The 25,408-nt window shown below is 32.7% G+C and overlaps 4 protein-coding genes across 4 annotated transcripts; 3 read left to right on the top strand and 1 right to left on the bottom strand.

The window, feature by feature from the left end:
- Positions 1–7,595: 7,595 nt before the first annotated feature.
- LOC104811876 (staphylococcal-like nuclease CAN2) lies at positions 7,596–10,034 on the bottom strand. The gene is made up of 9 exons (XM_010538768.2): positions 9,706–10,034; positions 9,262–9,317; positions 9,054–9,168; positions 8,869–8,979; positions 8,581–8,768; positions 8,445–8,501; positions 8,179–8,338; positions 7,921–7,989; positions 7,596–7,833 (listed from the first exon to the last, which is right to left on the bottom strand). The coding sequence occupies exons 1-9, from the start codon at positions 9,850–9,852 to the stop codon at positions 7,726–7,728; spliced, it is 1,011 nt and encodes a 336-aa protein (XP_010537070.1). The 5' UTR covers positions 9,853–10,034; the 3' UTR covers positions 7,596–7,725.
- Positions 10,035–11,342: 1,308 nt separating this feature from the next.
- On the top strand, positions 11,343–12,329 carry LOC104824222 (cytosolic sulfotransferase 5-like). Its single transcript, XM_010556237.1, has one exon. It carries the CDS (start codon positions 11,343–11,345, stop codon positions 12,327–12,329), a length of 987 nt encoding a protein of 328 aa, XP_010554539.1.
- Positions 12,330–15,436: 3,107 nt separating this feature from the next.
- LOC104811798 (dehydration-responsive element-binding protein 2C-like) lies at positions 15,437–17,795 on the top strand. Its single transcript, XM_010538649.1, has 2 exons — positions 15,437–15,570; positions 16,422–17,795. Exons 1-2 carry the CDS (start codon positions 15,548–15,550, stop codon positions 17,575–17,577), a joined length of 1,179 nt encoding a protein of 392 aa, XP_010536951.1. The 5' UTR covers positions 15,437–15,547; the 3' UTR covers positions 17,578–17,795.
- A 2,521-nt stretch (positions 17,796–20,316) lies between these two features.
- On the top strand, positions 20,317–21,184 carry LOC104811713 (abscisic acid receptor PYL5-like). Its single transcript, XM_010538551.1, has one exon. The coding sequence runs from the start codon at positions 20,397–20,399 to the stop codon at positions 21,033–21,035; it is 639 nt and encodes a 212-aa protein (XP_010536853.1). The 5' UTR covers positions 20,317–20,396; the 3' UTR covers positions 21,036–21,184.
- The last annotated feature ends 4,224 nt before the right edge of the window (positions 21,185–25,408 follow it).

The raw sequence follows: 25,408 nt of genomic DNA, 5'->3' as shown, positions 1-25,408 counted from the left end.
TCTCACATGACTGCCATGGTCTCTTGATCGGTACAAAATATAATATACGGACAACTGGTAACTGTATCTCGTGAATTACTTGATTGCCTCTATATATGCCCTAACCGCGATATTCTATATAATATCCTAGTGAATATCTATATATATATATATAATATGTATATATATATTAATGGTGATTATATGATATATGTATATATATTACGCGTGTGTGTGTATATCTCTCTACCTACCAAACTAATGTGAATATGTAAATTGACGATTGAATCACTTTTTCTTTATTGTATATGTTTCTGAGAATAAAACACCTGAGTGTGATGGTAACATAAACACGTAAACCTTAATTTATATCAGAGATTAATCTATCCATACACATGGGCACATACTTATTACCTTTAATAATGATAATAATTAAATACGTTGGTATATATTTTACACGTTCTACCCAAAAAAAAAAAGGTTCATCTTGTCACATCTTTGAATGATTTCCACCACATATAATCACACACACACACACACACACACACACACACACATATATATATATATATATATGCATAAGAGATTCAAATTAACTAATTATATCATTGCGTGAAAAAAAAAAAAACAACTACTATAGCCTATAGCTATACCGTATTCTTTATTTGTCATTGATTGTCTAATTGCTAGTTGAGATATACCCAACTAGGTCACTACATTGATTTTCAAATTCCCTTAAAACGGCACACCATATAATAAACACAAAAAAAATAATATTAAGGTAATGATATTCATCGAAATTATCGATATTTTGAAAGAACGAACTTCTTATAGGTTGCAATTGTTATACCTAAAGATGACAAGTTCTCTGTAAGATTAACTCATTGTGAATCGACTATAGGGTAAGTGTTACATTCTCAATGAAGTACAAACTATATATATATATATGCAACTAAAACTAATCAAGAAAATTATGAGATGTTATTACAACATAAACGGATATATAATATACAACAAGGAATCACCAATCTCACATCAATGAGCTACCACTTTTTCCATTAGTTTAAAGTACCCAATCGCATATTCTAAATTTACAGATGATTTTAATTAAGAAGAACAAAAAGGCAAAAGCGAAAAAGAAAAAAAATGGGAATCATGAGCTCGTGATGGTGAGAGGAGGAAGTGGAAATGATGAAATAAGAAAGAGAAAAAAAAAAAGGAAAAATGACTTGAAAGCATCGAGAGAAGCGAAGGAGAAGATAAAAAGCAAACAAAAGAATGTTAGTTGTGATTTTGGAATGCCTCCAAACACTCCTCACGGGAGATCTTTGTGAAGACTACTCTCCCCTCTCTCTTCTACCTCTCCTTGTCATCTCTCTCTCTCTCTCTCTCTCTCTATATATATATATATATATTATCCCTTTGATCTCTACACTTGTGAGTATGTGTATATATTTCTTTTTTGATGAAAATACATGTATCACTCACCCTTTTTGAACACACACCAAAGTGGGCTCATGCCTTTCGAACACATCGCGTTTATGTTTAGAGCTTCATGTGAGAACCAAAATCCTTTTGGCAAAATATGTTAAACAACTCAATGTTATGAGAACCGCGAATCTCCAACGTCTTCTACGTGGAATAGTGAGCTATAATTACGTGTATACTATAAAACTATATACATATATATATATATATATATATATATATATGTTTGTGAGAGAGAGAGAGAGAGAGTGGAAGTATGGATCGTTTGGGGCCAAGATTGGTAGCGTTATATATATATATAGAGCATTGTCTATATTCCACAGGGACAAAGGAACGTACCCACCAATTCACATGTATGCCGATTAATCATCACAACCAAACAATAACGCTACATAGCACGATACCCTTCTTTCTTTCTTTCTCTACCACCTTCGTAAACATCCAACTATTCACTTCCTTTTTCACCTTTACAGCCTGATCTTATACAATTGATTATCAAATTAAAAAGGGTTTGAAAAAAAAACATTTCAGATTGATTTATACCTATTGAGTGCGTGACCGGTTTAGTTTGGTTATTTTGTATTCACTATGGGTTTGATTTGCATTCATCTTGCAAAAGTGTATTAGAGTATACATACATGTGAATATTTAGTTGGTTTTTCTCATATTCTGTTTACTGATCAATGAGGAATCAATGCTTATACAAATCTTTCAATTAAACCAAATTTAAGCGACCTAAATCGGTCATATGATCTATCAATTAGAGTAACAGTAAAAATAATTTACGCAGCTTACTGCGTATGAGATTTGGAAAGAACGAAATGGTAGAATCCACCCGGTATAATGAATTATGTTCACCATTTTCGACGTAAGATTTAAAGATCGGTGAGAACCATTCTCTATTCACTTCAGAGTCTGACGAACACAAGAATGAACGATTTCCTTCGGCATTGGTACCGACTAAATTAGGTTCTGTGTTTCACTTTTACCCGTTTATGTATGGGAATCCCTTGTATTTTGTAAAGTTGTTTTCTTTGTAAAGAACTCTCTTTTTGGTTAAGAAGTAGTACAATCACATTCATACAAAAAAAAACAGTAAAAATTATTTGGTTGCGAAATATTTTTTGCAAATACAAAATTTAGTCGTGCGGTGAACTTACGGATTATAAAAAAATTTCAACGTGGGAGATATTCTATTTACATTGGTACCAAGGTTTCGACGAAGCACGTTGACGAAGAAATCGTGGAGTGGAAAATATCTATTGCATTTAAAATAGATACATTCAGATATATATACGAATTCATGCATGTGTCTATATGTGTAAGTGTTCGATCTTTAAAGACAAAAATAAAATATGTTATAATTGTATATATCAAGAGGGTTACGAATTAATTATTCCAATTTCTGGTATGCCTTGGTCACAGTTTAATGTTTTTTTAATCCCTTTTAAAATACTTAATTGTGGACCTTATTATAAAATATTAACCGATTGCAAGAAACTGTGTGCCATGATTCAATCCTCTTTCGATTGAGTGTGACCGGATACGTACGTGTGTCTGTATGTATGTATATATATATACACACATGTGTGTGTGATACTCCGGAAATTAAATAAAAATTAAAGAAAATGTGAAAAAAGAACAAAATTAACAGATAAGCAATTTTTTTTTGTCGTCTTCATATGTATTGAAATCAACTTATAAAACTCGTAATCTTTTTGCCAATCACATATATTTTGGTTGATTGATTGAGGCATAGATGAAGCATTACAATCACTAGTACCAACACAAGGACCGATGGACGTACGTACGTACGTATGTATGTATGTATGTATGTATGTATGTATGTATGTATGTATGTATGTATGTATGTATGTATGTATGTATGTATGTATGTATGTATGTATGTATGTATGTATGTATGTATGTATGTATGTATGTATGTATGTATGTATGTATGTATGTATGTATGTATGTATGTATGTATGTATGTATGTATGTATGTATGTATGTATGTGTATGATTATACGTGGAGCATGTATCCTTGGACATGTTGTAGGAAATGTGAACAGGTGTCCTCAATGATTTTATACATGTATTACGCTTTATAAATCAATATATATGTATACATATATATAATAGTTTTATTAATGCAAATAGCCAGCCGGTTTTATTTTATTGTACACATGCAACGCAAATTTGGGATCTTTTTAACGTGTCAAATTTTTTTTTTCAAACTTTTGTATTATTTTTTAGTTTTTATTTAATGCACGAGATAAGCGAACCGAGTTAAGACCAAACATTTTCTAACAAGTATACAAACGAGTTGGCTCGAACCCAAAATTTTTGAGATAGTCACGGTTCGGATTGGTCGAGTTAACTGGATCGTTTGTTTTCGAACAATTTCAAGTGGATATATTATTAGGTATTAATAATACAGTTTTCAAGTTTTGGGGTCATTTTGGGCTGGATGATTCGGTTATAGAAAAATTATAACATTCGTTTTTTATATCAATTTCGGTTCAAGTCAGATTCGATTTTTTTATCCATAAAAAAACTTATTTTTTTTAAAGAAATTTTCTGTTTTTCGATTGTTTTTTATTTGACTCGGTTTCAACTTTTTTTTAATTTAGAAAAATAATAACCATCTAATTTTATATCAAATTCGATTTGATTACAGTTATTTTTTATTCGATTCGGTCTGGATTCGGTTGTTCGGTTAATAACCAAAATGGTCGTTTTATTTGTGATGTTTGGGACACTAAAATGAGTTGGGATGACAAAGACAAATAAAAAAAAGATGGAACTGTAAACCGATTTGTCTATAAACATAAAACTTTTATCTTGTGACATTGATATATATTATATATATACATCATATTAATATTGGATTTTTTTTTCTGAAATTATGGCGCTTATTTGCGGACTTGTACGCATTTTCAGTCTAATTTAATTTGTTCATCAAATCAATATATTAATAAAATTATGCAACGAAAAATAAAGAGAAGAACATTTAAAAATCTGAAGAAGGATCACCAATCATATTGCTGTAACAAGATGTCAGAATATATATATATATATATAAAAGTTTTTTTTCAAAAAAAAATCCAAACCCTAGAATAATCGAAAAGTTTTTTTTTTCAACAACGTTAAAACAGACAAAACCTTAAGTACATGCCAAATTTAGATAATTACACTTCTCGATCGAAATGATCCAAATAGTTTTATATTAATTCTTTTTATTAGATATTTTTTTTAAATTGCATGGTTCAATACTGATGGCAGTTGATTTAGAGGAAAACACAACAACTGTAATTTAATAATGACCATGAATTAATTGTAAGTGTAATGGTAATTTTAATTCGATTCTACGATAATGTAAGAGAGTTCAGACACGAAATGATTCTTGTGACTTGCTAAGCCAAAACTCACGTGAGTTGCATTTCTTGAAAGTACATTCACATGCATATATTTGACGATAAAAGACAAAATTATATTAATCTCTAAAGTTGTGAAATAAGTTAGAGAGAGAGAGAGAGAGAGAGAGAGAGTTTCGTGTTGGCAACTAAAACGCATTGACACTACAACACACACACACACACACATATACACTATGTATATATATCTATGTATATATAAATACTATCAAATTATATAATAAATAAGCCTAATAGAAGGGTCACGATCACTATTTTTGAATTCTAATATCTACAAACATATATATACAAGTACAAAAAAGACGTAAAGAGTCTCGTGTTTGCGACAGCTATATCTCTTTTGTCTTTCTCCTCGGCTGAATTATATTATATTCTTTCATAAAATAAAATTGTGTTATATTCCTTTTCCCGAACAAATAATGGTTAGTGTCATTTTACGTACCATTCACAGCTTTACGAACATATCTAATCATGGTTTAGGATTCCAATAAATATATAATAAATGGAAATCCAACATAGATCCACGTGTAAATCAATCATTCGTCCAATCGCCTATGCCTTTGGAGAAGGATTCTGTGCGACTGCACCATTTTTACGAGTTGATCCAAGCCTATATATGTAGTTGTATTTAATGACGTTTTAGAGAATATATTTTGTTACTAAATGGATGTGGCTTTAGATTTTCTAAATTATTTTTAAAATTTTTACAATTTTTTCTTTAATTAAAAATATCTAATTTCAATAAAGTGTTGATAGAAATGTGATTTAATAAGGGTATACATGATTTTTTTTATATATATTTTCTCAAAAGTTTTGTGAAAAATTCTAAAATGTGATTTATTTAGAAAAGAATGGAGTGATATTTTGCTAATGCAAACCCAAAAAAGTTAAAGCTCGTCGTAGTCACCGGAAAGTTAAACTCGTGGATATTCAATGCATTCGTGGAAATTAATAGAAATTAAAATCATAAGTTTTAGATTCTTAAAATTAACAATTGTTTGTTTTTGTTATAGTTTATTGATAAATTAATGAATTTATTTATATATGTACCATAGTAGTTTTTTATATAAAGTATTCATATTCTCTCCAATTAATACATTAATGAATCGGATCGTACGTTGTAAAAATAAATGACACGAACGGGTAATGGTGACACAAGTACTCTCTTCCGCTTGTAATTATTAAATTTATGCTATTTGTATGCATTGAAAATTACAAAATAGCTTTTGTCTATGTCACTGATACAGATAAAAAATATTTATGTATCTCTCAGTAGATGTTGCTTCAAGAATGGGTTATTTAATTAATAAGCTCCAAGATTTGCATGGGCCATCCATATATATATATATATATATATATATCCGAAATTCACAAGAGGAGACCAAAAGGACAAAATAATATTTGTATATATCTTATAAGAATGTAAAAATAAAATAAAATAAAATTTTGTAGTAAGGGTTGTTGCGTTCGTTCTAACCTCAACCCTTCATGAAGGTGACAAAAGAATCAACGAAAATTATGTCACGGGGGCGATTTTGGCCATCAAACATCACTACACACACACACACATATATATATATATATATATATATATATATATATATATATTCTAATATTCTAATTATTGTGTATACATATATATGACGATTTCGATATCCATACAAAAAGGCAAACCCCCAATCATGTAGATCCTCATCATATCATATACATATATATAAAAAAACGCGTACATAATAGCAAATATTTTTATGTAGCAATAGATATATATATACACGTTAACAATATATATATATATATATATAGATGTTTGCTGGATCTTTCAGGCATTGAGAGATAGTACCTTCTTAAATTATGAAAATTCATGTTTGTCGCAGACCCCACGAATCTCGGAAAGAGAAAGAGAGTAAACATTTCAGGGGGGAAACGATGGGTACTTTTGATTCTTGATTGGTTCACAAAGAATTATAAAAATAAAAATAAAAATCTTCTACATAACATAATCCGGATTTCATGCATGACTAGATTAACCAATTATAAAATAAATAATAAAGATATGTGTTATTTCGATGTGGAGTGGCTGAATTGTATAGATGGTTGAAAATGGTAGGGGTGTCGTTGTCCCAAATCTCGTGTGCTCGACTAGCGGTTGAGGAGAAAATACATATGTTAATTGTGGTAGACAGAGTGCCTGCAGATTTTGAAAGATATAGTCGAGTCGCCTATATCTTTGTCTCGGATGGGCCCAAAAAGGCTTCATGAATATGTTTCCTTAGGCCCAAAAGGCCCAAAACACAGTCAAAGGGGAACACATAAGAAAAGGTTGCATGAATTTGTCTCGGATGGGCCCAAAAGGCTTCATGAATATGTTCCTTAGGCCCAAAAGGCCCAATAGAATCGGACGCAAAACAAACAATAACGAAAAGAGCCCTAGTTTGCCATCTATGCATTTCAGGATTCATGGAAGACTCTACTGTTACATAGAGAGATCGGAGATTCGCTTCAAAACTGCGAGTTGTATCATGTTCTTCTCCTCGAACTCTCATCGGTCTTTAAAGCGATAATAACGTCGAGATTTATCTCGTTTTCGTCATCCCAGTGGAATCTTACGAACCCTTGGGTATTGATTTCGGATACTGTATCGTGCCTTTTGGCAATGCTCTGACTCGCCTTTCTGAGTACAGTAGAACGAGGTTGGGTTTTGATCAATACAGACATGAAAATACATACATTTTATACAGTCACGTGTAAATCCAGCAGCTACAACAATCATTACATCATCTTAGGATGTTTCAGATCAAAACCAGAAGAAAAAAGAGTGAAGCTAGTTTTGATTGTTGCCTTGGCGTCTGTCCCTTCTCCAGTCCCATGGCTTCTCTGGATTCGACGAAGCCCACAAGCCAACACGTCTCTCCCTTGCCTCTTTCTCCCACTGAATTTTACGTTCAAAAAACGATTTTTAGCACACAAGTCCTATCGTCGATAAACTCTCTCTTTGAGGATTATTACTCTCTTTTACCTTTGCAAGTATGGTTCGCTTGTCGTATGCTACATAATGCCACGCGAGTCCTTTTTTCAACATTACTTCCTGCATATAAAAACCATTTCAGGAGGTCCAATAACCGAATAACGCAAAAACGTTCGGATCGTATCTGATAAACAAACTGAATTGGTATGGTTTCGTTAACGTCGAACTCAACCCAGAATCCGAAACGGCCACCCCTAGGTTTAGTAGATTGGAGACACAAACGTCAAATGATTGTAGTATGTGAAATACCTGTACAAATCTCCCATTGCAGTATATATCTCCTACATATCGTCCATACCGATCTTCTCCATAAACTAAGATCCTCAAACTTTTTTTTCCAACCATCTTAAGTAACTCTTGTTGTGCCTCCTTCCCATATGGCATCTGGCTCTCCGGTGCATCTATTCCCCTGTTTCATTTTCATCCCGGATTTTCTTCTTCTTAAGCATTCTACATTTTATTTAAAAAGACCAGCACTTTTAGTTGATCTTCTCTCGGAGGAAAAAAGCTTGTACCTTAGTCGAATTCGGAACTTACGAGCAAGGATTTCCTCGTTTTGAATGTTTAGGATCCTGAATTCACGATTTAGAAGACGAAAAGAGTCAACAACTCAGAAGCATTCAGTTGTCCAGGTTTAAAACCGGTACTCACCTGTAACCAGAATCCGTAATTTTCTTGTGAAGTTCATCTGCTTTGTCGTAATCTTTCCGCTCACGAGCTTTTGCTCTTTTAACTGACGCAAGAATTACCTCTTTCGGAACAGTAGATGATACAGATGGGTCGGCAGTACTAACATACACAGTGATTGTATCGCCATCTGCCACGGCTTTCGGATCCACCTTACATTTTCATACGACATGATAATTTAATAAGCAATGTTATACGATAATCCGAAAAAAATTATTCATCTTTCCTAATCGATACAGAAAATTTTCTAACCGGAAGAGTTTGAAGTTCATATAGTACTCCATCGGGTAAAGAAGTGGGAGCCTCGGCGGAGAGGTTAACAAGAGTGTGAGGCAAGGGGAGTCCATAGAAAGTTAAAAGCCCCTGTTATAAACAAAAGAACCACATTAATCTTTCAAAAACTCGCAGAGATCTCTCATCTTACACGAGATTCATACCTCAACATCTGCCTTCTGATGCCTCTTTAAGGTGTCAATGATAAGTCTAGAAGCTTCCTCAGCTGTCTGTGGTGGAGGTTTTGCTTGCTTCCATGCATCAAGCATCTTTCTATACCTTCACATGTTTGGAAGATCAAAACAAGTTCAGACTAATGCAGTAGATTACATGTAAAGCTAAAAGCTTTTCACACAACAAGAAACTTTTTACCAGTTTGCCTGAGCTTTTCTGGAGGATACGACATAACTGCCGAGCTCTTCAGGAACCTGGTGGAAGAACAGTGAAATTTCAGATCGCCATTTGAGCAAACCCAATTGATTATTGATGTTCCAATATCTAAAAAACACTCTGAAACATGAACAAGATTTGACAAGGGAGGAAAAGAAATACGAGAAAAAACATGTGGAGGAAGAAGCATAATGATCAGAATGTCTGATCTGCACAAATTAGGGTTTGTTCTAATCGGCATTCAACTCAAATGTTCACTCATCCCAGCTTGTGGGCTAGTCCAAGAACACATTTTTAAGCAGGTGAAACCCGGAATTATCAATAAAACCCTCTGAAAAAAGACAAGGACAGAGGACAGGAAGACAAAACAACAGTAGACAAGGAAATCCAGAAGCAGAAATGGCCAGAGAGGATGAAACTGGAGACCTGGGAAGTGATCTCGAAGTTGAAGAGATCGTGGGCAAGAGCAGAAACACCGACGGTGGCGGCGGAGACGCCGTGAGGACCGAGAGACTCATCGGCGGTCGTGGGTTTGCAGCATTTTCCGTACAGAGACCTCAGTGCGTTACCCATCTCGATCCAATTTCAGGAAAAAGCTTCGACCTTTCGGCTGGAGAATTTTCCAGAGGACAGAGGAGGAGAATCCAGGACGGAGAACAAGGAGGAAGAAGAAAAATCTATAAATGGGTAATCGGAAATTATTTAAAATTAGTTCAAGAAAGAAACTTTGGGAGAGATTTTAAATATCTCAATTTTCAGCTCGTGGCATTTTTTTTATTTTTTGTTAACTTTAACTTTTTATTTTTTAAAATTCCTTCAATCTTGTTGAGCATATTGCCTTGTTATATTATAACGATTTTATAATCTTAATTTTTTGTGAGAGATTTTCTTTCTAGCCTTGTTTTTTTTTTAAATTTTCTAAAAAAAGATTATACGTATATAGGGTATATAATATATATTGGAATTGTGACATCGAAATTTCACAAATAAATAACTAAACTTCACGTGCGACAAAAAAGCAAATTTCAATTATAATCAATAAATACAATTATATGCTTGTGTTTACAAAAGAAATAATATCTATACAAAAGCATCCCAACAATGATTAAAATTCTTGAAATTCCAAAATAAATAAATAAATAATATATGCCTCGGATCAGACGATTACTTACCCACCCAAGTAAAATGAAATGTAGAATGTCCAATCCGAACACGCACAAGTCAAGCCTACGTGTAAGTCACTGTAAACTAGTCAGCCAATGAGAAAGCTACACGTGGGTGGAAGCTATTGGATTAAAAAAAATAATGAAATAACCTTAGATTGTCGTTATTATTTGATTAAATAAGATTGAAATGGTTTGACTTTTGATACGTCAAGTTGGACGTATTTGGGTCATCATTGAATTTAGCATCTTTATTAGTTTAGTTTTTATTTTGATTATTTTTTTAACTTAATATAATATATAGATAGGAATTTTTACATATTCAGAATATGTATATATATAAGTAAATCGAATAAGAATTAATGGGGCGGCCTAAAACTGCGTCGCGTTCGGGGCATGCGGTGCACCACACGAGACATGTTGCGCTTTGATGTTTACTTTCGTGTTTTTTAGCTAATGTAAGATCTAAAATACGTACCATTGTACATAATATTACAATTATAAGTATCATATCTCAATATCGTCATTCATTATATATATATATATATATATATATATATATATAAACTGTTTCTGTTTGTTTGTCAAATTTTACTGAAAAGAGTGACATGTTTTTTATTAAATCCGTTTTATTATTAAAAATATTTTTGGAAGAAAACACACCATATATTATTTTGGACCCACACTTGAATAGGGACGTGACGGAATGAGAGAGAGAGAGAGAGACAAAGAACTTTCTACGTGTTCATATATTCGAGAAAACACCCAACAACGTTGTCGTGACTCACCAAAAACACAACACACGTTCACACAAAAAAACAGAGAGCCAAAAACCAAAGAGATCTTCACCACAAAGAAACACTTTTGGAACCTTTCGTGGAGAAGAGGACTCCTCCGACGATGGAGGTGAAGTGGTGGGTCGATGGCCGTAGAATCAAGCACAGAGGCTTCTGGTTCAAACCAGATTTCATCAAAGCCTCCGAAGAGATTCAAGCTCACTTCACCCCTCTCTCTTCTGACATAATCCTCTCCTCTTTCCCCAAAACCGGCACCACCTGGCTTAAAGCCCTCACCACTTCCATTCTCAGACACTCTTCATCATCATCAAACAGCGGTACTAAAGATTGTGTTTCTTACCGTGAACATAATGATGATGATGATGATGATGATGATGACGTCCTGGGTGCTCTTAATCCGCACCAAGTCATACCCTTTTTGGAGATCGAGACGTTCGGCCAAAGCCCTACAAGGGACATCGCCAAGATACCGTCTCCTCGTGTTTTCAACACTCATCTCCCTCTCTCTTTCTTGCCCGAGGCCGTCAAGACCTCGGGCTGCAGAATTATATACATAACCCGCAACCCTGCAGACACTTTTGTATCTCTTTGGCATTGGTACAAGTACAGGTTCGGGACACAGATCTCAATCCAAGAAGCTTTCGAAGAGTTCTGTGAAGGGTTAGTCCCCGCTGGTCCGTACTTCGAGCATGTATTGGAGTTTTGGGTGGGGAGCAGAGACGTAAGGACGAGGGACCGAATCCTTTTCGTGACATACGAAGATCTGAAGGAGAAACCGGAAGAGAACGTGAAGAGAATGGCAGAGTTCTTGGGGTGTTTGAAGGTGAAGGAAGACAGTGATGGGGAAGTGGAGAAGATTGTGAGAGAATGTAGCTTCGAGAGGCTAAGCAAGGTGGAGGTGAACAAAGGCAAAGGACAAGAAGAAGAAGAAGAGCATTGGAGTGGGACTAAGTTTGGGATGTTCTTCAGGAGGGGAGTCGTGGGAGACTGGAAGAATCATTTGACCCAAGAAATGATGAAGAAGCTCCAAGAGATTGCTGAGGTGAAATGGGCAGCCTCCGGTTTGGATCTCGACATTTTTACTCGTTAAAATTTAGGGTGCAGGATCTGGTTATACCGATGTGACTGCGGTTCTCAGTGGTAGCGTTTTCAAAATGTTGGTAGCGATTGTGGCAGTTGGCACTGAATAGTTGGTAAATGGTTGTTGGCAGCGATTGCGGTTGTTTGCGGATAGAAGTGAATAGTTGTATGCGTTTGTAGTTGCGATTTGATATGTAAATTACTAAAAAAGACAAGATTTTAAGATAATGTTTCAAATATATTATAAATAATTTTTATATTATCATTTAATAAAAAAATATTTTATATAATTTATAAAAAAAATTGTAAAAATATTTTGAAAATAGAAATTTCATCAATTTAATTTATTTTTAATTTAAAAGAATTTTAACAAGAAAATATTAAAAATAATTATAGATAAATCTAAAAATTATATATAATCATATAGCATTATATTTCTTTTAACTTAAGAGAACCATTCTAATCCTCTATATTATTACGAGATTTTTTTGTCTGAACTATAAGGAGTCGTAACTTTTGTTCATCTGGAAGAGTTATAAACACACCCCGCATTATCTCATTTATCGTTATCAAATTCAAAAAAGCTCAATAGAAAGGGTTCATGGGAACCAAATCGGGTACAACCATAATCACATTCACAATATTGGTCATGCGTTCTTCAATTGAAGGCCCTTATTACACTTGCGCTTGCACTTCATGGCTCGATGTCAATCGCTCCAAGTACACATTGCGTTCATCCATTGTTCTAGCAATGCATATAACTCGAATTTGATATCCGATTCGTATCCAATAAATATTTTAAAATAAATATCCGTATTCGATTTATAAACTCCGGATATCCGAATTTTTTGTTTGGATACAACGGATCGCTTCGGTTTTTTCGGATATTATACACGCCTCTAGATTTAGGAACTCAATGATTTTTTTTTTTGAACTCAATGATTTTTAGGAACTCAATGATATGTTTCTGCTGGTTGTTATTTTGAACCCATTTTCATTTTTAGAGTTGTATAGAGGTTTTCTCTTCTTCTTCGTTCTTCAATTTTGGATTTCTATAATTTGTCGTGGTCAATATTGGAGGGTTCAACAACTACGTAACGAAATGAAAAAAAAATATAGATGAAGAAAGTATCGTAAATACTAAATAATTCTTATATAATTTCCAACACAAAAGCTTTTCTCAAATTATTTTGTCGGATTGTCTCCAATAGCATATGGAAATTGGACAGACGACTTGCTTTATAAGGATGTAACCTTTGGCAAAAAAACAAAATGTGGTTCTGCGTTACAATATAATGAATATATTTGGTTATTTTTTAACAAATAAATATATATATATATATATATATATATATATATATATATATATTTGGTTATTGTCATCTTCGTTCATTCTCTGAAAAACAAATAAATTTCAAATATAGAAAAAATCAGACTGTCTAACACCGGACTATTTTTATTGTTAGACAATGATAGATAGAAATATCTTTATCTTACTTAAATACTGTTTAATTTTAAATGATATGATCTAATGTTTGATAATTTAGATTCAGTTAGCAAGGACGAAAGATATTATTCAATAATGTAGACTCGAATTTTGAATTAATTTTTTAATTATGTGGCACTAAAGATAAACACTAATCACTTACTCTGACCAAAGACAAACCTTTTAATTTAAAGTTTCCGTTTTGTTCAATTTCCTCGAAACCATTACGAAAGGGTTACACCTCGACGTAACGTGTCCGAATTTGCATGGACCGACGTGTTTCCCATGCAAGCCCTATCGAGCTTTTTTTTTCCATTCTTTTCACGTCTCATTTCTCTCCATACTAACGAAGAGGTTAGACTTGTTCTTATTCTGCAACTATATATATATATATATATTCATAAGAAAACTAAATACATATTATTATGAATTTGTGTGTAGTGATGATTTTAATATTATGTATTCAGACGAAAGGTTGAAACCCGAGTCAGTTAAACTTGTTCACAGGGCTCTTTTCTTCTAAAGTTTAAAATAAAGATGTGAACAACCCAATTTTTTTTTTAAATAGGGAATTGATTTTTTATGACATTATTTTTGGTAATAGAGAAATTCAAAATCTGTACAATTATTAAAATCAATAGTTGAATATATATATATATATATATATTCTCTATATCTAACCGAATACAGTGCTTAAATTAAATTTGTTTCTGCTAAATATAACTAATATCTTCTCCTATATGTTTTTGTTTGGCAAAGTTTTGTTAATTACAGTATATGTAACGTTTAGAAAAACGAGCAAACCAACTAATACATTAATCCCTACTTTGTAGGATTTAAGAACATTGCGAAAATAAGGCATTTCATATATTTTTTTTATGATTTCTAAAATGCCTAAAAATCGTAATTCAGGTTATACTTTATATAAAAATCCGAAATTCGATCATTTTATTTTCTCGGACTTTGTTAACTCCTTCTCACGTTTGCAACCGAGTCTATAGAGTTTTTTTTTTCCTTATCATTCTACGCTGTCGTTGGAGTTAAAATGAATAATTTAATTCTAACAAAAACGAAATAAGTAAGATAATATTTTATCACATTAAAATTCTGGAGAAGAAATTGATCAAACTAAAACCGAATTTTATTTTAAAAAAATAAATTAAAATCTAATATAAAATCAGATATATTAAACAATAATAAAATAAAAGAACTAAACCCTAATTATCCACGGTATTAGTGGGCTCTTCATGGGGGTTTGTTACAAACCGCGTAAATTTTGTGGGCTGCAATTTTCGATTTATGTGGACTGCCACTTGCGTCCACCCTCACATTAAACTATCCACTAATCCTAATTCTTTATTATTACTTCGTTAAAAAATGAAAATAAAAAATGCAGCAAAAGCCGTTATCCTTATCCACACAGTGGCATAACGGGAATTACGTTGAATATTAGGGGTAATAACGTCCAAACGTATAAGACAGGGAATAGCTTAGGCCCAAAGCAAAGAGTTAAAGGGCAGGATCCAGCAGGTGACGGATTCGGGAAATTTCGATGACACGTCATCACAAAATATCTGAAATAACACACGGGAAAAAAAAAGTTATTTAAATACCCTTAAGCGTATCGTTTCTCCAAAAAAAATCCATTTCGAATTTACAAAAACGAAAAGAGCAAACCTTTTTTTTTCTCGTTGGCTTCGGATCTTGGTTTCTTTGTCCTCTGAAGTGTTCTCGTTTCTTGTATGCCGTGGAAGAGTGGTGACAGGTTCGTTAAAAGATTTCGATTTCTATTTTCATTTTCTCGTCCTGATTTCTGTGTTATCTATCTTCTTTGCGGTTGATTTGTAAAGGGGGTTTATGATTCTGTGGGCATTTTGATTGTTTTTCCGGTTCGTGTTCAAAAGTATTGATTTTGTTTTTTTTGCATGTTGGGTCGATATTTGGGAAATTTGTCTGATTTTATGGTTTCTGGGTTTAGATTAGAGGGTGAGTGTCCTTTCTCTGCTCCGGTTTACGTTCTGTCGGGTTTCTTGATTCTTTAGTGGATGGAAACTGGAGAATTTCTACAGAAAAAGGAAGAATCTTTTGTTCTTGGGAGGAACTGTAGATATTTCCATTGTTCTTACTTGGCCTTTCTAATGAATTCGAGTTTGCTCCATGTCTGTATATGTATCTATCAAGCTCGTTCGTGATCGAATCTTCTTTTTGGTTCACTGTCATGCTCCGTCTCTCTCTCTCTCTCTATATATATATATTGAGGAGGTTTATATTGTTTCTTAGAAGGTGGTTTCCTTCTAAGTTGTATAGTTCACTGTATTGACTGTTATAAATGGCCGTTCTTGACCAGAAAACGGCTGTTCTTGATCAAGTCGTTAATCTCTACTTCAAATCTGGTTCTTGAAGCTTTCCATACACTTCCTCGATCGAATCACTGTCTCATTTGGGTCTTTTGCATTGCTCGTTTCCTTTTGGGTTACTTAGCCTTCATCTACTGCTAATTAGCTACAGACGTATGTAACTGATTTTGATGTACAAGCAAGTTTAATTCAATATACACGTAACCTTTAACAAAAAAAAAGTCATTAACCTCGCTTCTTTGCCGCCCAATTCTTTCAGGAAAAGGAAGTCAAGGAGCAGAGGGGATGGTGCCACTGTAGCTGAGATTCTAAACAAGTGGAAAGAATACAATGAGAGAGAGGAGACGTGTAGCGGTGGTGAGAGAGGTAAAAAGCGGGCCCGGAAGGCTCCTGCAAAGGGCTCGAAGAAGGGTTGCATGAAAGGGAAAGGAGGACCTGAAAATGGAGATTGCAGATACAGAGGAGTTAGGCAGAGGACCTGGGGGAAGTGGGTTTCCGAAATTCGGGAGCCGAATAGGGGCAAAAGGTTATGGCTTGGCACTTTCCCCACTGCATATGAAGCTGCATTGGCTTACGACGAGGCCGCGAGGGCCATGTACGGGCAATCCGCCCGCCTCAATTTCCCGGGTTCTTGTTCGATTGCCACCACGGTTTCTGATTCCACAACTTTGTCGGATGGTTCAGAAATTTGCGCTGTTGAGGATGCCAATGTGGTTCCTAGTAGTGTTGAAGTGAAACTAGAGGACGGTAACGGTGAAGCAGTTTGTTGTATACCGAAGATGGCGAAAGCGAGAGAGGGAAGACAAGTGCGAGAGCAGGGTTCAAGTGATGGTTATGGCAATAGACAGGACCTGAAAGAGGAGCCTAGAGAGCAATGTTCAAGTGATGGTTATGGCGTTAGACAGGACCTGAAAGAGGAGCCTAGAGAGCTGAGTTCAAGTGATGATTATGGCATTAGACAGGATGTGGAGGAGGAGCCTGTACTAGCAGTAGCAGCTATCGATGAATCTACAAATTCTGGAGAGGATGAACTGGCGCTCGGGCAAGAATCATGGCAAATGTTGGATGTAGAGGAGCTGTTGGATCTGTTAGAGGACAACCATCTCTCTGCCAGAGAGACAAAGCAAGATTCAGAAGCTGAAAGGCCATCAGATTTCACTTACCAGATGCAGTATCCAGACGCCAAGTTGCTCGGAAGCCTCAACCACATGGAGAACGTCGATTCTGGATTCGATTACGGGTTACCGATTGCTCGGGACAACGAAAAGATTTCCGATTTCTTCGGCCTGGATTTACCGAGCTTGGACTTCGGAGAAACCCGTCTCGTGGACAGCCGAATCGTTGCTCGGGATCTCGGATTTGCCCCTAAATCGCCAAAGGTGGAGACTTTCGATTGCGATTGCAGCACAAGGTGAAAAAGAAGAGCTTGGAGCTGAAGTTTCATCTGTTCACTGTCCAACTCTTGAAGCTGGCGACTTTCAGAATCGGATGATATACTAATTTCATCGTTTTTGTATTATATACTCTCCTGAAGCACTGATGCATGTGCAGTTGGGGATATGATTCGTTCTTTCATTTCTTGTGAATACAGATTTTAAAGTCTCAAGTTTTGGCAAATTTATGATTCATATTAGATTCTGGGTTTGTCTTAACTTTGATCCTGCGTAATTGCAGTACTTGATATGATGACCACTCCAAGAACCGTCAATGTTTTGTCTTGACAAGTTCTGGTGAAATGCTGAATTTCATGTATATTGATGGATGTGTATATGCTGAAGGTTCAGGTTCGGTTTATTCTCGGTTATTTTTTGTTTTAAAATCTTATAAATAAACAATTATGTGTTTTTTTATTGATTTGGTTGGATTATAACAGTAAACGAAACAAATTTTATAGTTATATAAAGTAGTTATAAAAGATATAACATGTATGGTATATTAATCATATATTAATTATTGATATATAGATAAACAAACGATTATATTCGATTTATTAGGATTCAAATTTATTCAAATTAAAGATTAAATTTAATTCGGATTTGGTAGTGTACTCCTTAATTGTATCGTTGGAACCATAATATCGGAAAAAATTATAAATATGATTTTTATGTAAAATTTCGAAATATTATTTCACTTAGATAAATCGCGTCGCGATTAATTCGAATATTATGTAGATTTTCTATGTGTTATTTTAATTTTTAACCAAGTAAACAAACTATACTATAGTATAAATGGTCATCCTGTCTCCGAGAATAAAATGCTAAGATAATCCAAATAAATGTTTTGTATATTTTTCCTTAATTGGATTAGATCATATTAATTTGTTGTATATTTTAATCGTAATTAAAATGGTGCTAATAATATGTATGTTTAATATTGGTGGTGGGGAGGGAGATTTTTGTGGTACATAACCAAAATATTGCAAGATCAGCAACCTGTATTTGTAAAGGATTCTACAAGTTGCAAATTCTACAAATAAAATTATATTTAATTAATAATATGCAATTTGTTCGACTATTTGTATCATCCTAACAACTAGTTCTATGAAATATATGGTTGTTAGAAAAGATAATGCATTCTTTATTTTATTTAATTTTTTGCTAAATTATATAATATAATACACACATACTTGTTATATAAAAAACTATATATATACAAACCTTGCATAATAATTATAAACTCCAACCATGTGTAAATGTAGGAAATAGCCACAAGCAAGTAGCAATAGTTGAATTACATAATAATATAATTTATATACTCTAAGATCAATCCATTTATAATGAAAGATAATCTAAATCCGTTCGGCCAAATCTTCTCGATTGAACGTACCGAATAAAAAAATATTTAATTCTAACTTTGTTCAAATCTTATTCCGGATTCAAATTCAAGTGCGAAGAAAGATATCCATTGGAACTTTTTCGATTATAAAGAAGATGTAATTTGACCACTGGTGGAGTTCTGAATTATAAAAAAACTTTGTTCACCCAACTTATTAATATCAATAAGTAAACAATATTTGATAAAGAAGTTTATACCGAGTTCTTTACTTATAAATTATAAATTAGGCCGAAAATATCATCTTAATCTTTAATATCATTTTGATTTTCAATATATATATATAACTCGATAATCTAACCAAATAAATTAACAACTATATTTATATCTTATTTATTTACGTATATTTTTATTTATTATTAAAAGTCGTTTGAGATTATAATTCAAAACAAATACGATACAAAATATAAAAAATCATATCCAAATCCAAATAAAAACTGTTTTTATATGTAATTAAGTGCAAACAAATATAAAATTATAATCTACCATTAAAATACAAACAAATACTTCACCAAAAAAATCAAATAATTATTAAATTCTACTTACATTTTTATGTATTTGTAAAACTAAACCATAGTTGACTCGCGAATTAACAACTTTTGAATTCAACTCGATCTACTTTATTTCAAAAAAATTTAACCCAATTCATCTCGAACCGATTCGCGAGTCGCGAATCGTTTTCCCTTGCTTGCAAGTTGCATGTGGTATGCATTGGTCTCTCTCTCTCTCTATATATATATTTGTATATGTGTGTATATAATGAGATAACAAATAGTAAAGAGTTCTAGTGGGACCAATGGTCCACTGTGTCGACAAATCTTGACATGATTCTATTTCGAGTTATTTTAATTATTTTTAGCTATCTGGATTATTAAGACAACATGGGCAACTGAAATATTCGACATAATTAGGCTTTATATCACTCGCTTAATAAGTAATTATAACTCCTTAATTTCAATGTAAATGTTGGAGTGGCCGCGACTATGATGAATAAGGATTAAGGACTGCAATTGGACATACCAGATTATATAATATATACACATATATATAGATATATATATATTATATATATAAAGCTGTCGATTTTGTTTTCTTCAAAACCAAACATATTAGGAGCGAGGTCTAATTGGATAAGAATAGACTTGAAACGAAACAAAACCTAAAAAAAAAACAAATAAATAAATACAATATTTTCTATATATCCAAACAAAATACTAAATTTACACGACGAAACCCCCAAAATCAAATTCCTCTTACTTCGTACATCATGATCTGTATAAATACATATAAACACAAACGTTGTTGCTTGCTTATATGTATACGCACCTCATGACAATTTCTCTCGTCATCCCTCACAAACAAACCATTAATCATTTTTAGGAAGCTACAGAGTACATAAGAAATGTTTTTCCGGCTGCAGTTCCAGCGATCCGCCGCTGACGTGGCAAACGGCGCCATGAGCAACGGCCACAAACAGCTCCAGCGGCCGTCAACGCGAGTGTGCCTGACGCGCGGTATGCAGGTCCCCGAGCACGTGGCGCTCAGGCACACGCGTGCGTTGGGCCCGTGGCAGTGCTGCTCCGTGGTGACCCGTCATATCCACGCGCTGCCGTCCACCGTGTGGGCCATTCTCCGCCGGTTCGACAGCCCTCAGTCGTACAAGCACTTCGTACGGAGCTGTCACGTGGTGCAAGGCGACGGTGTCCACGTGGGGTCCATGCGAGAGGTCCGTGTGGTGTCGGGCCTTCCGGCAGAGTTCAGCGTCGAGAGGCTTGAGATCCTGGACGAGGAGCTCCACGTCATCAGCTTCAGCGTGGTCGGTGGGGACCACAGGCTCAAGAACTACAGATCGGTGACGACGGTGCACGAGTCGCCGGACGGGAGGGGGACACGTGTCGTGGAGTCATACGTCGTCGACGTGCCCACCGGTAACACTAAGGAAGAGACATGCAGCTTCATTGACACCATTGTACGGTGCAACTTGCAGTCGCTGGCTCAACTCGCCGAGAACTCGCCCAAGACTCAGCAAAAAATCTCCTAATTATTTTTTTTCTTTCTGTGTTTTTTTTTTTGCTCAATAATTACAAATTTGTGGGTTTGTTCGTTTTTCGAGGTTAGGGCTTTGGGGAAATGTAAAGATATCGGACCTCTTTTGTAATTGTACGTATAGTTCTTGAACTTTATAACAAAGATCTTTGTGTTAGGGTTTTGCCAAATCAACGTCACAGCTTGCAATTTCAAATTACGTCCAAAATCTATATTCACTGATTAACACCATCAAATACAGACTCCAATTAGTGATTAGATTTCCTCGTATATGAACCGTACGTATTATATAATATATTTTACTTTGTTACAAAAGGTGGCTTCAAGAAATCAATTGTATATATATGTTTGTACAATTGAAAACTATGGTGAAGTTTATATATATATATATATATATATGTTGGTAGAGGGCTTAACTATAATATAATCATCGACCGTGGAGGTTAAGATTTGCACGTTTTTGTTCGTTTTAATGAACTTGTATATTGTTCATCGATAGATTTAAAAACAATTTCTTGAGATTATGCAATTTTCATTTTCATCATATATAGCTTGCCATTAGAGAAAGCAAAGAAGCGTGAAAGCAAAGAAACATTCACGATCTTAATTAGCACTACATTTTGACAAATGGTAGACGATGCGCCTTCTAGAATCCAAAATTTTGATCAATAAATTAAACTAGGAATTTGGCCAATTGCAAAATGCAAGTTGGGTTTAATAAAATTCAACTTGGTTTAGGTAAAAAAAAAAAAAAAAAAAAAAACAAGGCAAGTTGCAAATAGTCGCTAAATATTCCATCAATATTACAAATATAAGTTATTATTATTATTATTATTACTAGGTATTTACCCGCGCGAATCGCGCGGAATAAAAATATATATAGATTTTTAATAATTTTATTATTAATTTTAATTTTAAATGTAATATATTTCATTTTTATAGAAATATCGAGGTGGAGAGATGATATTTTTTTTTTCGATCTATAATATAGAACCGTTGTATATCAGAGTAATATTTTATTAAATTTTATAACTATAAATTTTTTGCAAATCGAGTGATATCTAAAAATATATAAATATTGAAAGTTTTAAAATATAATTTTAAACAACAATATAAATTTAGTTATCATCTCAATTTGTTTTATCTGATTTTTCACAACTCGTAACAGATCTATTATCGTCTCATATAATTTGATCCGACGGATATTTCACTTAGAGTATACATTTTAAAATCTGATCCGATAAATCTCTATTTCAAAATAAAAACACATAGACACCTAACACACTCTTACACATTTTAGTTTTTATATTGCTGTTTTTTATTTATTTTCAAACATATATAAAAAGATTTTTTGGAATCAATTAAAGAAGCAAAACATTTTCCCCTAATTATAATATTATTATTTCAATACAACAACAATAATAATACATAATTAAACTGTGTAAAATGAATATAGATACATGTATAGATATAGAGAGAGAAAGTGACATTTTTTGTTCAACCTTGTGCTCGCCCCTCTGGCCTTTCCCTCTCCTTATTGCGGTCGAGCATTATTTAGTCTTATTGGATGGAGAGGAGAATGAAACTTCTCATCAACAATGATATAGAGCAAATTCTAATTAATTTTGATAAAAAAAATAAATTAAGGTGGTGGATCATGAATCATTTCATAAGCTACCGTGATAGAAAATTTTATAATATAATATAATATTTGTCTATTGATTACTCAATCAAATTGATTTTAAATAAGATATACTTATTTATATTATATCGTTTTAGAAAGAAGAAAACAAAGGTCTATAGAAAAGATAGATAGATAATTGTGAATCACTATTAGCAATTTAAAAAATATACATATGTTACACCAAGTATATTTATTCACCAATCTTGATATTGAATTTGATCAATTTGATATATAACCAAAATGTCGGTGCGTAATAAGTGATAACATTTTCCTGTCTTTCAAGGATACCGTATCTCAAAATTGTATAACTACAAAAAGGGTCAAAGTTGTTATGCTTGGTTGGTTTGATTAATTTGTATGTTATATCCATATATAAACTCAACTCAAACATCACCCCAACACATTTATTATAAAATTATAGAAATTTTTTTCAGATATAAAAATATGATTTGTTAATATGAATGTAGTAAAACTATAAGATAGATGAGTTGTTTAAGTTGGACTAAATAAAAATAGAAAACTTTAACAATATAAAAACATCATTATATTTTTGCAAACATAATTAAATCAATGATAGAATATTGACATCGCTACATAGATATTTTATCGACTCAATGTAACCGATTTGTTATGGTTGTCTTCAATATTGGTGTGACTTTCCTTCAATGTCTGCAAAAAATTCAGTTGTAAAGTAATAATAAAATTATTCATGTAAATATTATAATAATAGATTTTTTCAAAAATGATATAATTTATTTACCTTAGACGGAAATTTTTGATAATGTTGAGTTTTTCATCTATATAAATCTTTGTAGACGTTGATGTATTTAGCGATAGAACACCTAATACGTAAAATATATTAGTAAACATAATATAACCATGATAATGGTTTTTAGATATTAATCTATCAAATATTTAGAAATTAATTTGTGTTAAATAATTACCGTCGATAATCTTTGGATTTACACCCGTAACAACTATGATACTTTTTCTGATATTCAATCTATGTATTTGTGAACGGAGTTCTGCGGCGAAATCATCCCATACGGAAAGCTTGACGATATTGTTGCTGGTTTTTATATTAAAATTATATGTTAATATGTATAAAACTAATTAAGTTAAAAAAATTTAAAATGACATTACTTGCAATGTAAATAAATTTTAAAACTTACTCTTCTAATAATAAACGGAGAATAAGTTTCTGAGTTGATGACGACATTCGTAAATTTGATCCTTGTATTGCGACTAAAACTCCAATAACATCTGTAACATTAGCAAATATATTAATTATAAAATCCAATATATTTTTTTTTATTTTTTATAATATCACATACCTGGTAGATCTTGTTTTTTGTCCGCCAATGCCAACAAATCGCCGTATAAACATATTCGAAATTTCTCTTTGGCAATACTATAAGTAGTTATAACAATCTTTTCAACAATAGTATATTCCGTAAAATAAATACGAAATTTATTGTTCGTTAATTTGTATATATTTTTATTTGGTAGAATCTTGAAATGTCTGATTAAAAATACATCTCCCTCGTTTAATATACTTTCAAATTTTTCTACATGATTCTGAAATATTTTTCCTTCAACAACATTCTCCTGCAACGATGTAAGTTGAAAAGATTAGATTTTTTATAATCATAACATAATAACATAAATGCTAACCAAAACGTACTTTTTTATCGATTAATAAGAATCCAACGCCAATCAATCTATTTTCATTGAAAGGATTCCGTTCATCCCAGATCCTTAGAAATCTGGCCATAATACACCGATAATTATGATGTGTACTCATCTGTTCCAATCTTATATGGGTTGATATCACTGGGTGCATCTGATTTTTCGATTCCTACAATGGATTTAATTTGATTAATTAGTAGATAAATATTTTGTTTTATATAAATTAATAAAAATTAAACAAAATTAAATGTAAGAGATGTTTTGATGGTGCACCAAATTGCTCGAAATAAAAAAATATTATATATAGATATGGAGAATAATATCTATATAATATGTGATTCATTGTTATTAAAATCAAGTTTTAAAAATAAACTTAATCATATATATAAAAAACAAACATGTTAAAGGTAAATTGACAAACAAAACAAATTTTTTTAACTTCTATATATAAACATATATATAATATATATATATATGATATAAATAAAAAAATAAATATATGTTTTGTACGGTATTATGTGAATAAAAAATATAATATATATATACGATAATTTCAAAAGCGATTGACACAACTAAATACTAAAAAAAGCGGGATCAAAAGAAAACAAAAAAAATACAATCGAATAACAAATCTAAACGAATCTGAATGGATCTTTGATATCAAATACATACAAACACAAAAATGATCGTTTTGTTGGATTCAAAATTTGTATTGTTGATGTGTTTGTTCGGGGGACATTTCCATCATTTAATAGTTTGGAATTTCACTAATTAAAGTAATTACTGTTCTAAGTAATTGTACATGTTTCGATAATTACATGTTCTAAGTAATTACATGTTTCGATAATCGCGGAAAACCCTGATGAAAAACGACGAAAAGTTATGTTTGTTAATATTTAACAGATTGTTAACAGCCTAACACTAAGAAATTGATATGTTTGGCTAGTTGATTTATTAATCAAAAGTAAACCCAGAATATTCTATTATTCATCAAT

The sequence above is a fragment of the Tarenaya hassleriana genome, unplaced genomic scaffold (assembly GCF_000463585.1).
Source record: "Tarenaya hassleriana unplaced genomic scaffold, ASM46358v1 Cleome1, whole genome shotgun sequence".
NCBI classification, from domain to species: Eukaryota; Viridiplantae; Streptophyta; class Magnoliopsida; order Brassicales; family Cleomaceae; genus Tarenaya; species Tarenaya hassleriana.
The sequence above is the reverse complement of the archived record's forward strand: the minus strand, read 5'-3'. Positions and strand labels throughout refer to the sequence as shown.

Bases quoted from the DNA above. Each gene is read 5' to 3' on its own strand.
- LOC104811876 (XM_010538768.2), bottom strand. From the start codon at position 9,852: ATGGGTAACGCACTGAGGTCTCTGTACGGAAAATGCTGCAAACCCACG. The intron at 8,502-8,580 runs GTGAGTACCGGT...TCGTGAATTCAG, and splicing joins ATTACGGATTCTGGTTACAG to GATCCTAAACATTCAAAACG. The intron at 7,834-7,920 runs GTAAAAGAGAGT...CGTAAAATTCAG, and splicing joins AGCGAACCATACTTGCAAAG to TGGGAGAAAGAGGCAAGGGA.
- LOC104811798 (XM_010538649.1), top strand. From the start codon at position 15,548: ATGCCGTGGAAGAGTGGTGACAG. The intron at 15,571-16,421 runs GTTCGTTAAAAG...CAATTCTTTCAG, and splicing joins CCGTGGAAGAGTGGTGACAG to GAAAAGGAAGTCAAGGAGCA.
- LOC104824222 (XM_010556237.1), top strand. From the start codon at position 11,343: ATGGAGGTGAAGTGGTGGGTCGATGGCCGTAGAATCAAGCACAGAGGC.
- LOC104811713 (XM_010538551.1), top strand. From the start codon at position 20,397: ATGTTTTTCCGGCTGCAGTTCCAGCGATCCGCCGCTGACGTGGCAAAC.